The sequence below is a fragment of the Cyanistes caeruleus genome, chromosome 5 (genome assembly GCF_971803275.1).
Source record: "Cyanistes caeruleus chromosome 5, bCyaCae1.hap1.1, whole genome shotgun sequence".
Taxonomy (NCBI): Eukaryota; Metazoa; Chordata; class Aves; order Passeriformes; family Paridae; genus Cyanistes; species Cyanistes caeruleus.
Genome location: NC_141705.1, coordinates 12438357 through 12450852, shown reverse-complemented (window position 1 = coordinate 12450852; position 12496 = coordinate 12438357). Strand labels below are relative to the sequence as shown.

The 12496-nt window shown below is 38.7% G+C and overlaps 1 protein-coding gene across 7 annotated transcripts in view; it reads right to left on the bottom strand.

The window, feature by feature from the left end:
* The window catches only part of JAKMIP1 (janus kinase and microtubule interacting protein 1), a 142255-nt gene that overhangs the window by 10278 nt on the left and 119481 nt on the right, over positions 1-12496 (bottom strand). For all 7 annotated transcript variants that reach the window (XM_086889228.1, XM_086889233.1, XM_086889231.1 and 4 more), the window contains 2 exons: positions 12200-12277; positions 10420-10623 (listed from right to left, as the gene is read on the bottom strand). In XM_086889228.1, the coding sequence (XP_086745354.1) occupies positions 10420-10623; positions 12200-12277 (282 nt within the window). The remainder of the gene's footprint in view (positions 1-10419; positions 10624-12199; positions 12278-12496) is intronic.

The following is a 12496-nucleotide window of genomic DNA, read 5'->3' as shown; positions in this document are numbered from 1 at the left end:
GAGGAGTGTAAACATAAGGGATGGACTCCTAACACTGTCCACCTAGCCTGCATTCAAAACCAACCTGCCAAAATAATTAATACTCATTTCTCATTGACTTTTTTACAACAGCAAATAAAATCTCATCACAAAAGTTCTGGATAATAGATGATGCCTTTGCAAGTACTCCCTGCATGGAGCTTCCCTGAGTTTCAAAAGAGGGTTGGACCAGCCCCCCCATTTCAGGATGGCAGGCACCTACTTGACAAATAAATCATTCCTCATCAGTGAAGTTTGCTGCCACTTCTGAGTAAGTGCTCCCAGGCAGGCGTGGTGCAGCTGAGGGCAGTCCCTGTGCAGAGCTATCAGCAGATGGCTCTGCTGGCCAGGATATGCTCAACAGCAGCTGCAGCTCTGCCATGAGCTCAGCTCACAGACCCACTCACACTGCCAGACAGCCACAGAAAAAAAGATGCCTCAAGATGCCTTATTATTTCATTGTGATTTGAACACACTTTTAAGTTCCATTATAAAACTTTCAATAGCAGTTACATATGCAGTACATATACAAAGGTAGGAGGCACAGATGTAATAGCTTGAAAATGCTAACAATTAGGTAAGGGAGACACATCCAGAAGGGTCAGACAGCTAAAGTACACATTTGGAAGTCTGTAATGCAAAGACAGGCAAAGACTGCCCCTAATGTGGCAGGCACTAGATATGACATTATGTTACTAACAGAGTCATAAAAGGGACATTTACCATCAGTCAACCACAGTTGTATAAATTATATGTTCATTGACTGCAGGCCTCTCCAATTTAATTCCTCAAGAGATCTCAAACACAAAGGGTTGTCCCAATGCCCCAAAACATTTGAAAAATTTGACATTTTTTTCAGCAGAAGATGCTTAATGTGCAGAAGATTCCTCGTAAATGCTTATAACCCTCCATTTCCTTCTCATGATAGAAACTTAATTTTTCTGGGAAACAGGATCCACTTCCTGAAGTGCAGAGACTCACTTAAGCAATTCTCTTTAGTAAACTTGGATGACAAGAGCCTTCCAGTACTGCCAGGGAAATTAAAATAAGTCAGCTCTTCCTTTCTCAAGTAGCAGAGGACTGGGACACCAAGATGGGACTACAAATTCATACTCCCAGCAGGTCTGACCTTCCTACAGAGTGGGAGTGTCTAAATTTGCTACAAACATTGCTTTATAGGCAGGTTGGTATCTGAACTGGCCTCCGTGGATCAATTCAGGTGTCTCTGCACCTACAGCTCAATTTTCCCAATAGCTGGAAAATACTATTTAAAACTGAACTGAAGACAAAGAGTCCAATGAAATCATATTAGTACACTTCCAGTGAAGAACCAGCCACGTTCTGATTTCAAAAGGCAAATTTCTGTAATTTGTAGCATGCTTTGGTTCCTGCAACTATACTGCAAGCTCAAGGTTGCAAGCCACATCTCTGGGAAGTCTGAGGAATCTCAGTTCAGGCAAAATACAAGCAGCTTTATGGTGGATGTGTACCTGGAAATATTACTCTTCTTTCTAAGTAATAATTTCAGTAACACAGGCTTAGAAGACTCAGCTTGTGGTTTAGCCAAAATGACAATATTGATCTATTAAAAAAAAGGTTAATGGCATTCCCACACAGAACACATGAAGTACCAATGCCCAGCATGTGTTTTAATAGCAATCCATCTACATTAAGTACCACTCCCATTAATATTGTGCCCCTTGTAAAGGAGCACTGAAATAAATGGAAATCCTTAGGCTGAGCTCAGTGAGCCCTGGATTGCAGTCTCAGAGCTATCGTTTTTATACTGGAGGCAACACTTCAACAAAGTAATGATTTCTCATAAATTTGAGTTAGACATGGGAGGAACCTGAGCAATATAAAGAAAGAAAATTGATCTGAGATGTACAGAAGTGCCCCACTGCACTTAAATGCCAGATCCAGATTCCCTCCCCTAAGCAGGCAAAATGTGTGCACTTCCTCACTTGATTAAACTTGTCTTTCAAGCTACCTCAAGTTCTGATGAGAAATGGACTGTGACACTACAATTACATGGTGCCTATCATAGATTTTGGGGTTTTTTTACTTGATGTCCCAGATGCCTCTTTAGTTGCAAAAATAAATGGAGAATTTCTGCTTTTTCTCTCTACTGATTTCTTCATCCAAGCACCTTCTGTCCCCTCCAATTCACCCATAACACTAGCAGCCATTCACAGTCCTGAACCAACACCTTGGATGGCTTCAAACCCTCAAGAAGCTTTGTGGAAGGGAAAAAAAATCTATCAGGAAAAGTTCTGTGATATAAATTTCATCTTTCAGATAATGATGACCACATCATCCTTCATTTAGCTGTCAGACTGCAGAACTGATGTTCTTATTCCCTAAATAAGCAAGTAAAAAGCCAGTCCATATGAATGTACTGTTTTACAGACAGCAACACCACGAAGATCAATTAATCAATTAATTAATCAATTAATCTAGCTGCAAAATATGCTCCTTGCCATGGTAATGTATTTGTGAAAATACAAAAATGTACTAATCAGGGGGTTTAGAAATCACCTTAACAGTTCCTGTGACACCCTCTTATTGGATTTACATTCACCAGCAAATCCAAGAAAACAATTTGATAATTTTAGCACAAAGCAGACAAAGAAGGATTTGCTAAGCTGCTTAGAGCCTGGCCCTGAAATGTTGGAAAGATTCAGGTTAATGTACATTCACAGGATAGGCACCATGGATGGACTGTATCTGACATGAACCATGTTTTGAATCTCTGAAGCCCATCTTATGATCAAAAGGTATCTCATTCTACAGAAAAATTTAGCATGGGGAAGAATCAATATTGTTTCATTGAATCATTATTTTAAGAAGATTCTCATCACTAATAAGACACAGGTATGTACGACCTTCAGTAGTAACTACATTACATGTATAAATTTAAACAAAGATGAATATGAACTAACTTGCCTTTAGCTATTATTCAAATCACTAAAGTGATGGATAAACACATTCTTTTCTTAGGCTTTTTGAAATCTAATGCATTTTAACAGCTGTTTAAAAGCCTGTAGTGTTTTAAAAATACAATTTGCATAGGCAATAGTCACATGCATTACTCAAGCTGTTGGATCTGCTTCTGGAAGGGGTGTGTATTCAGAAATCCAAATGTTCCCTTTAATCCCGTATTCCTAGAAGGTGATTTTGCCTAATGGTCATAAGGAAACAAAAATACCTCTGCAAAAGCATTAGCTTAAGCTGGTTTTGTTGGCATCTTATTTTACTTCATGAATGAAAACTTAATGTAAATTTCAGCCAGTTGCATATAATAATAATAGATTATTTTGGATGGACTGCACCTCTCTGATTCTCACCATAATTTTATTTGCACAGCAGGTAAAAATTTCATTCTTTTCTCTGTTCTGCACTCTCAACCATTATAATCCAATTAATAGTTACTGATGTAGAGGAATTATTCTTTGTAATCTTTATTATGCATCTGTAGTTTATTTGCCTTTCTGAGGAGAACAAACCTTTTAGCAGCTGCACTGATGCATTTCTCAGCATATGTATTCAGTCACATTTGTAATAGTAAACCAGTGAATTTTATAAATGCATTCAGCCCCAAATAACTATCTGTTATAATCTGATACAAATTACTAATTACAAATGTATGTAGTATTTATTAGTGAACTTGATTCATCTTTTTTAACACTGAGAATCTTTTAATTTATGCAACAACATACACTGATATCTAACAGCAGAATATCAACAGTCCTATAGCTTTTCATTAGGGAAAAGCAATATTTAAATCATCCTAGATTTATATTTACACAGAATGGCTATGCTATGTGAGCTCAGAAGGCAAAATACATTCAACATCTTAAAACTGACCCTGTGGCAGCCTAGACACGTAATCAGGCAGAAAAAAAAAAAACCAAAAAAAAGTACAATGTAATATTTATTTAGCATTAAATCTAGATTATTTTACATTCAGATATTTAAATAACAAATTCCCATGTAGGTAATTACAATGATATATGTATGCATTGTGCATAGAAAAATACACTTGTCCTTAACTTCTATAAAAAACTTCACATACTTTCATTTTTAGATTTGCCTTTCCTCAGCTCCCATTGGCTTTTCCTAAGAAACAGGATATTCAGGATTTCAGATAAGAGAATTTCAGCATTCAAATTTCATATAAGACTTTTCTTGATACTAGTATTATTGCAAGGCATACGGTTGCTCTTACTTTGAGTAGAACCTCTATCACACCTTGCTTAAAACAAGGACAGCAGACCTTTCAGATATATTTTTTTAGGTATTACAACACTCCTGCTATCACCAATTATTCAGACAAGTAGCATCACTAAAGCAATAAGCAAAGCAGACACAGTTGAAGACTATATAAAGAAAACATACACAGGGAAACACTGTAAGATGAACATACAGAAATTACTAAAATTAACTCTCATCTGCCATGCATGTCAGCTGTGGGAAATTACAGCAGTTTATTGTGATATTGTCATTATAGCAGCAATAATGCCCTGAAAGATTCCATGTTCACTCCTGCATGACAAATCAATACCACAGGTCAACTATGATTAGCCTAGTCATGATGTGCTTGATGAATATTGATGACAGTTATACAGCTGTGGTGTATTAGATGCTTTTAAGAGCGATTCATGAATATAAAAATTGCATTATCAACAGTAATTTATTACATTTTAAACAACAAAGTACAGACCATTAATACTAAGTAAAAAAAATAAGAAAAAAATCAATGGTTATCCTATGTATACCTCTTCATTTTGTATGCAAACAGCTAGCACCTTAACATTTGTGATTCAAAACAAAAACATTAAACCATTAAATCTATGTAGATTCAGAGGAAAAATTATCTGAGCTTCCCCAGTTATTATTCTAGCAAGGTTCATAGTCATACTTCTACCTAATTCCTAAATTGTGTGACACAGCTGTGAATTTTTGACCAAGCCAGCCTTTCTGGCACAAGGCAACATGGCAGAGGAGGGGTTGTCTTTAACTCCTCCTCTCTTGTCACAAAGCATTGTGCCAAGGAGGATTTAAGACAATACCTCCTTATGTCTGTCAGTGAGGTACACTGAGCACAGCATCCTCCCTCCCTCCCTCTCTCCCCCAAAAGCCATCCTGGCAAACATTAAATGTTAATAATCCTCCTTGGGTGAGAAAAAACACCAACCACCCCTCTCCCCAAACAAATATCTATAATAATATGATATATTATCATATATAATGAGACAATATGATCATATAGATATGGTGCCATCCAACCCCATGGATTTGTAAACAAACTACTCTCCCAGGAAGAACTCATGGAGCAATGGCATCTGCCATAGCTTTGTTTGGCCTTTAAGCTGGAAGAACTGTGCCCTCAGAAAAAACTGCTGGTCAGAAAAAGAACTAAGAAACTTAGTGAGGAGAATTAGTTTGGTGTTTCAATTTCAAGTGATATTTTAACATTTCAGGATGAATAAAGCTATTGGTGCTCCTGACTTTTCCCTGGTGTCCATGAAAAGCCATGCCTGAGGCATGGCACCAGCAGTGAATCCTTCTCTATGAGTGGCACACGGAGGTCAGTGCCTGCTCTGTCCTAAAGCTTGGCCTTCTTCTAGTAAAACATGCAAATAAAGTGGTAATTCCTGCTCTTCTTACTGCTGAATAATCCAATCTGGTCATGGGAGTAAATGCCCTAGTTTAAAGAAAACATAGTTAATTTTTTTTACAGCTGTATTCCAACTATTTAAAGCTGGAATTGCATGAGTTCAGCAGTTCATAGATGTCCTGTATTCACGTCTAGAACTGAAGTAATGATTTATTTTCCTCTGTAAAGCTGAGCTTCACCCAAGAATACTGTAACTCAAGTTACAATAAAACACACTCAGCTTAATACAGTACTACAGTACAATTTGGGGGGAAAAAAAAAAATCACACTTTTTGATGACACAATGAACTAACCTATCTTTTATCTTTCTTTTTTTCTAACAATTTTACAAAAAGATAAGACTGCTGTGGGAAATTATTGGACTACATTAATAAAATCTGTCTTTCATATAACTTCTGACTGGCAGCAGCCATTTTTGGAACTGAGTGTGTGTCAATCTGCCATCCTTCAAGGATTTTCTATCTTCTCTTTGGATTTAAAATAACTTCAGATGAAATCAGAATAAATTACATTTCTATTATAAATTTTATTCATGTTTGAATACTGACAACAGTGCAATTTGAATAACTCTATCCTAATTTAAAGTCTGCTTTTGCTGACTTTTCCCAGTTTCATACTCCAGAAGCAGCTACAGTAAAACCAACAGGAATATATTTTGGTTTTTAATTTGTTTGATTTATATAAAGCATAATTTGACAATTAAATAGTTACTAGTTTTAGAAGGCAAGACAATTACAATATATTTTTAAGGTGAACTAACCATGATGCTGTGTGAATTTTCTGTACAACTTTTTGGCCTGCTGTTGTTTTTTGTTGGTGGTTTTTTGAGTTTGTTTTTTTGGGTTTTTTTTTTTGAGTTTGCTTAATTAGGAAGATGATATCACTACTTCAGAAACATGTTGTATTGCTCTGTTTAAAATATCTTTTCTCAGAGATGGATTTTATAGCTACACAACACATTTTCTTCTCCCTCTAGAAATTATTTAAAGTATATACATAAAAAATTACTTTTCTTAACAGAACCTGCTAGTAATGACCTTCATATTCTCAAAAAAAAAGTGGCAGTAAAGTCATGCCACTGCACTGACTAGAGCACAAATGTTACTTTTAAATGCAGTCCTGCTAAAAATAAACCAGACATTGATTTCCAAAAGGTTGTAATTGCAGTGTAGCACAATGAGACTTTTTTGATGGCAATATCCACACATGCCCTATTGCTGGAAGCAAATATCACAAGCTGCTCATGACAGATTTTTAATTAACATGTTTTACCTCCTGTAAATAGAGAGGATGGTGTAAATCAGAGCACCCTCTCTGACTTAGAGGGAGTACTGCCAACATGCTTCAGCTGAGGATCTGTCCCCCAGACCTGCATGTTGCACTCTGGGTTTAATGAAAGTGTTGTGTGCCTTAGCAAGCAGATCTAACCACACAGGCTGTCTAATCTGACTCCACAGAGGCCTGGTTTCCTTAATGCACAATGGGTATAGATAAATGCTTCCATTTATATACTAATGAACAATAATAATGTGGGGCTATACATGCCCAAGAACAGACCTTCCAATGTAATACAGAGTCTAACTTCCTAAAATATACTTATTTCACTGGAACAAAGTCAATACCCAGTGACCAAGAACTCCAGCTTTACATCTGGACAAAGAAGAACACATAAAGCAGCACAAGCTCACACCTGGCAGCCATTTACCCATTTCCTTATGCCATCCCTGTCCCTTTCAGACAGTTATTTCCCCAGGAAGGACATTTGCCAGCTCTGTAAAACCAGCAGCTCACACACTAAATCCTCAAAGTCCCTACATGAAACAATTAATCTGTAATGAAACCCAATATACCAACCTATAGCTTTCACCACATGCCTTACCACTTCTGCACCCTGCATGTACAGACAAGGAGCATTTATAGGCAGAAGGAGGGAACTCTTCCTCATACCTCTTTGAACCCCCACTCTGTGACACAGAAACTCTGACTCGGAGAAGATTGCTGCCAGCCTGCCAGATCAGCAGAGCTCTGGTTTTGAAGCCCTTGTATCAGGCAGACCAGAAGGTAATGAAAGCAAAGAAACAGGCCTTCTGATGTGATTGGACTTCTAAAGTTTTATAGAATTTGGGGTCTTTAGTGCAAGGTTTCTGTTTCAGGGCAAGTTTGGGAGTGTTTGCAACAGAGACTCTGTGTTAAGCCTTGCAGGTCCATCATGTTGCCCTATCATTCCCTGTAACCTCCACTTCAGCAGAGGAAGAAGTGTTAAACATACTGTAGAGGCACAGCAGACTGTAAAATCTAGCCAGGTCTAGACTATTGCTTTGCCAGAACAAAGTGCAGTGGGGGCTTGCTGATGTCACAGTGCCAGCAAAACCTCTCCTGGATGTAAATATGTGTGGAAAGGAGGGTACTTATCAGAGATGTACTTAGTGCAGCTTCACGCATTCATTAGGATTCTGCCAGTACAAGTGGGGTTTCATTTGTGTAACACTCAGCTTCTGTCATTTGCTAGTGAGATGAAAGTAATCCAGTGAGAATTAGCCCTCCAATATCCCAGGCAAATTAACTAGCATCTTTGCCTTTGTTTTTCCTGTTTAATAGGGAATGTGTGTGGGGGGAGAGCATGTGTGTGTGTTAAAAATAGAAGACTAAAATACTCAGATGCTTATTAAGCAGTGGAATTCAGTTTAACATGTCCTGCAGGGCTGTAACATTAGCATGTCTAATGAGATGGGCACAACACAAAACTCTAATGACATCCTATAAAATGGATCTGGAGACAGGTACATAAACATCCATAGCTAATGAAGCTATGTTTATGCTAGCATTTTTGTTTTCCTATGCACTCATCATATTTAACCTTATGTTGTTATGCAATCTGTGAATACATGAACTGGACTAACAGAAGATGTGCTCCAGATGTACATAATATATAGTGCTCTAATTGATAGAAAGCAGGCCATGGAAAAAATTGGAACAAAATTCAAATTAAACCCCAGATATGCATAAAATATGAATTTTGAGTCCTCTGGAACAACTGTTTCACTTTACAAATATACTTTTATTTTTTCCTATCTATTTGCCACTATTACATGAGCCCAACTTAAAGGCTCTGCCCGTGTCCCCCAAAAATACACTCCAACAAGGGACAAGAAATGTGTCAAACCACATTTCTGGTGAAAGCAAAGGACCAAACTGTATCTTGTCTGATGTTAAAATCTGAAATTGTCAGTCATTTATGTGTAGAGGCATTACTCAACACACAATGTCATTCACACCCATTAAATGTCATCGAGAAACAATATTTACCCAACTGAAAGTGCTGTGTTATTGTTCTGAGTAGAACACCAAAAGCCTGGCTAGGAAACTGGACTGCCTAAAAGACTAACAAAAAATTAAATTCTCACTGATTTTCAGGTACACTAATAACACTAAGTTAATATCTTCTGGCTCCATCCTTATTTACCAAATTTAATATATTTACTCTAGTCTCCCTTTCTGACGCTTTTAGTGCCATCTGGTACCTACCTTCTCCAGCTTTCTGTGCACCACTGCTGATGACTACAAATAGGTGACACATTAAACAAGTTCATCTCCTGTTCTTAATATTAAAGATTGCAAACCAAGGGAACAGAGTTAAGGAGTAGAGAAAGGAAACTTCTCAGAACTCAGAGAACTGCTACCATAAGCACTTCCCACCACTGTAGGGTAACAGGAGATGATCACAACAGTGCTGGGTCACATTACATCAGTTTCATCTACATTCATTTACAAAGCCAACCTGAACAGAGAGAGGCTTGGACTAAACTAAAAGCAGTTCTTGCCCCAGAACTTGAATCAGCACCTGAAATAGCAAAAGAGTTCTGGACACATCTGCATAGCACATTTTGGCATTTACAACATGTAATTTCAGACTTGCACAGAAAGTAGGCAATCAGACTTCAAGATCTAGGACAACTGCCTACAACTTCCAGAGTTTACTATAAAAGAGAACCAAAATCCTTGGAAGCAATTATTTCTGCCGTAGTAATTAATTAACACCCTGAGATATGCAGCTCCCTTCTTTCACTGAATATTTGCCTAAAAACACTAGTAATGCTACCAATACTAAATAACTGCCTCACTTATGTAGGCTAGGACCTTGCCAAATTCAAGTGTCAATAAGTGTACTTAAGGAAGCAGTTTGGACACACAAGGCTTTCCTGAATGAACTTAAAGGAGCGAAAGCTTGCAAATGGCCTCTTAAAATACTTCCTGAGACTTCCTCTTTTCTAAATTTTATTTAAAAGATTTCACAAGTAGCTAAAAAAAAAATAAATAAAGAAGGGAAAAATAAAAAACTTGGATTCCTGTAACTACACTTTCTGCCCTTACTCTTTTCACAGTATTACACTCTAACGACCTTCCATTCTGACTGTTTCTACTTTAGGCCTTAAACTTGCAACAAGCTCCCAGCCGAGTCCTGTGGAAGACTGTGTGGTGCTCACACATGAAAGGCTGTGCAACAGCACCTCGTGGTGAGACAGACACTTGTTCTGTGTGTGCACCATGCCCAGGGCAACCAGGTCCTGCCACCGCACGGCTCCTTGGCACGGGGGCTGTACAGAGACCAGACTGAACACAACTCCACGAGGTGAGGGTGAAGCGATGCTGTCGTACGGGCAGTGGCGGCAACCACAGAGGTAACACCAACACCAAAGGGGAGGAGGGAGAACCGGGATTACCTGCTGGGCCTGCTGCAGCATCTCCATCCGCTCATGCAAGATCTGGCTGTCAAATTCGCGGCTCTGCCTCAGGATCTGCCGCCGCACCTTCTCCACCGCCGCCCGCAAATCCTCCCGCTGCGCCTCCGTCAGCGACTCGCTCGCCCGCCTGCCTGGATCCTGCTGCAGGGCATTATACAGCGTGGCTTCCAGCTCCTGGATTTTCTAATGCAACCCAAATCACACACAGACAGGCTGACGTTTGAATCCAGCAAGCGAACGACCCACCAAGAGCTAGAGGAGAAGGCTAGCAAGCGAAGGCTGAGGCAGGAGGGCAGGATGGACACGGACAGGTTGACAGAAAGCAGCAAGCGTGAGCAGTGAGGAGCATTCCACACAGAGTGCACGCAGCCTCCCGGCATGGACAGACACCGGGAAATGGCTCCTGTTCTAGCAAATCATCCATTCTTACGTTTAAGAAAGATTCAGAAGATAGGTCTGCATTCAATACCTGGTAAAACTCCAAATCCTGATGCTGAACATTACAAATTAAATTAAAACTAACAGATTTCCTTCAACTGCAGCTGAATTGTTAAGCCATCCTATAAAATAAAAAGACCCCAGGAAGAACTGTGAACAGGAATCTCGCTCTCCCTCTCTGTGGCCCTGGTGCCCTGATATCCACGGCTCCCAGTCTACCTCACTGGCTTAGTTCCATGTTGCCATAAGCAGTGAAGGAAGGAACACTTGTATCCACTCATCCTCATCCGTCTCTTGCTCTCTGCCAGACTCCTAACATGATTCTCATGCACTGACCAAAACTGCAGTACTTTGCAAAGCACAGAACACAGGAGAACTTCACATTCACATGGAGAATTGTACTCTCGAGAGGAAAGGAAGGAATCATGGCAGTTTTCCCTTGATTACTGGGGTTAATATCATCCTATCAAAAACCAGCATCCAGACTACCAATATTTGGATCAACAGCATCTGACCACATCCCTTTGGCCCTCATAACACCTTTGTGAGGTAGGTAATTCCACCCATATTAGTGATGCATAAACAGCTGCACAGAAAGGTTAAATGGCTTGCCCAAGGTCACAGCGCTAGAAATAGTACCTGCTTGCTTTTATCTCTGTTATCTGCTCTGAGCACTAGACCTTGCTTCTTCTCTGAAAACATTTTCCACATAAGAAACATTTACAATGTATAAATAGTGCTTCAGGCCATTGTATTTTGATTTCCCAAAGTCTCACTATTATCAAAGTTGTGTGTGCAGTTTTACCAATTGCTGGGTAATTCCTAATTATTGTTTAGCCTGAGAAAAGGCAAGGTTGCAGCTTCCCTTTTGCAAACGAGGAAGGGTAAGGTTGGATAGGATTGCACAGGAAGGCATCACATTGGAAGAAAAGGCATTCCTGAGTTAGGATAGGTTAGCAGCAGTAATACTTACAAATGCTTCAGGAAAATAAATATTGGAAAAGTTCTAAAGTAATTTCTGGTGTATTTTTAGCACTCATATTTTTTTGCATACATAAACTAGCTTTTTCCATTCCAAATGTACCAACAAGATGTCTGCATATCATAGAATAAAAAATGCAATGCAAAAATGTTACACTTGTAAGTACTATAATCCATTTCCTAAACTTTTGTTTAAGAAATAGTTGATTTCTAGTCTGGCAGGAAAAAAAAAAATGTAAAAAAAAGAATCTTATTTAAAAGTAAAAGAAAAAAAAAGACAAACCCTGCATTTTATCAGATCTGTTCAAACAGAAAAAAATAATTACTGTTCTTTTCCTACCATGTATGCCTGGTCCAGAGCTTGCTTCCTGTAGTCGAGTTCTTCCTCTAAATAACCCTTCTGTTTACTGAACAGGTCCTGAGCAATAATAAAAACAAGGGAATGTTTGTTCTTTATCCTAATTAATGAAGAATCATAAATGGCATCATTTTTATGCAAGCTTTCCACTCGAAAGCAAAAGAAAATCCATAGCAAATGACCATATTCATCCTAAGGATATTTGGAATATCAAATTTACGATATTAGCACTTCAAATCTGTGTATCATATTAACAAGCTGTACCTGGAAAGCACAGAC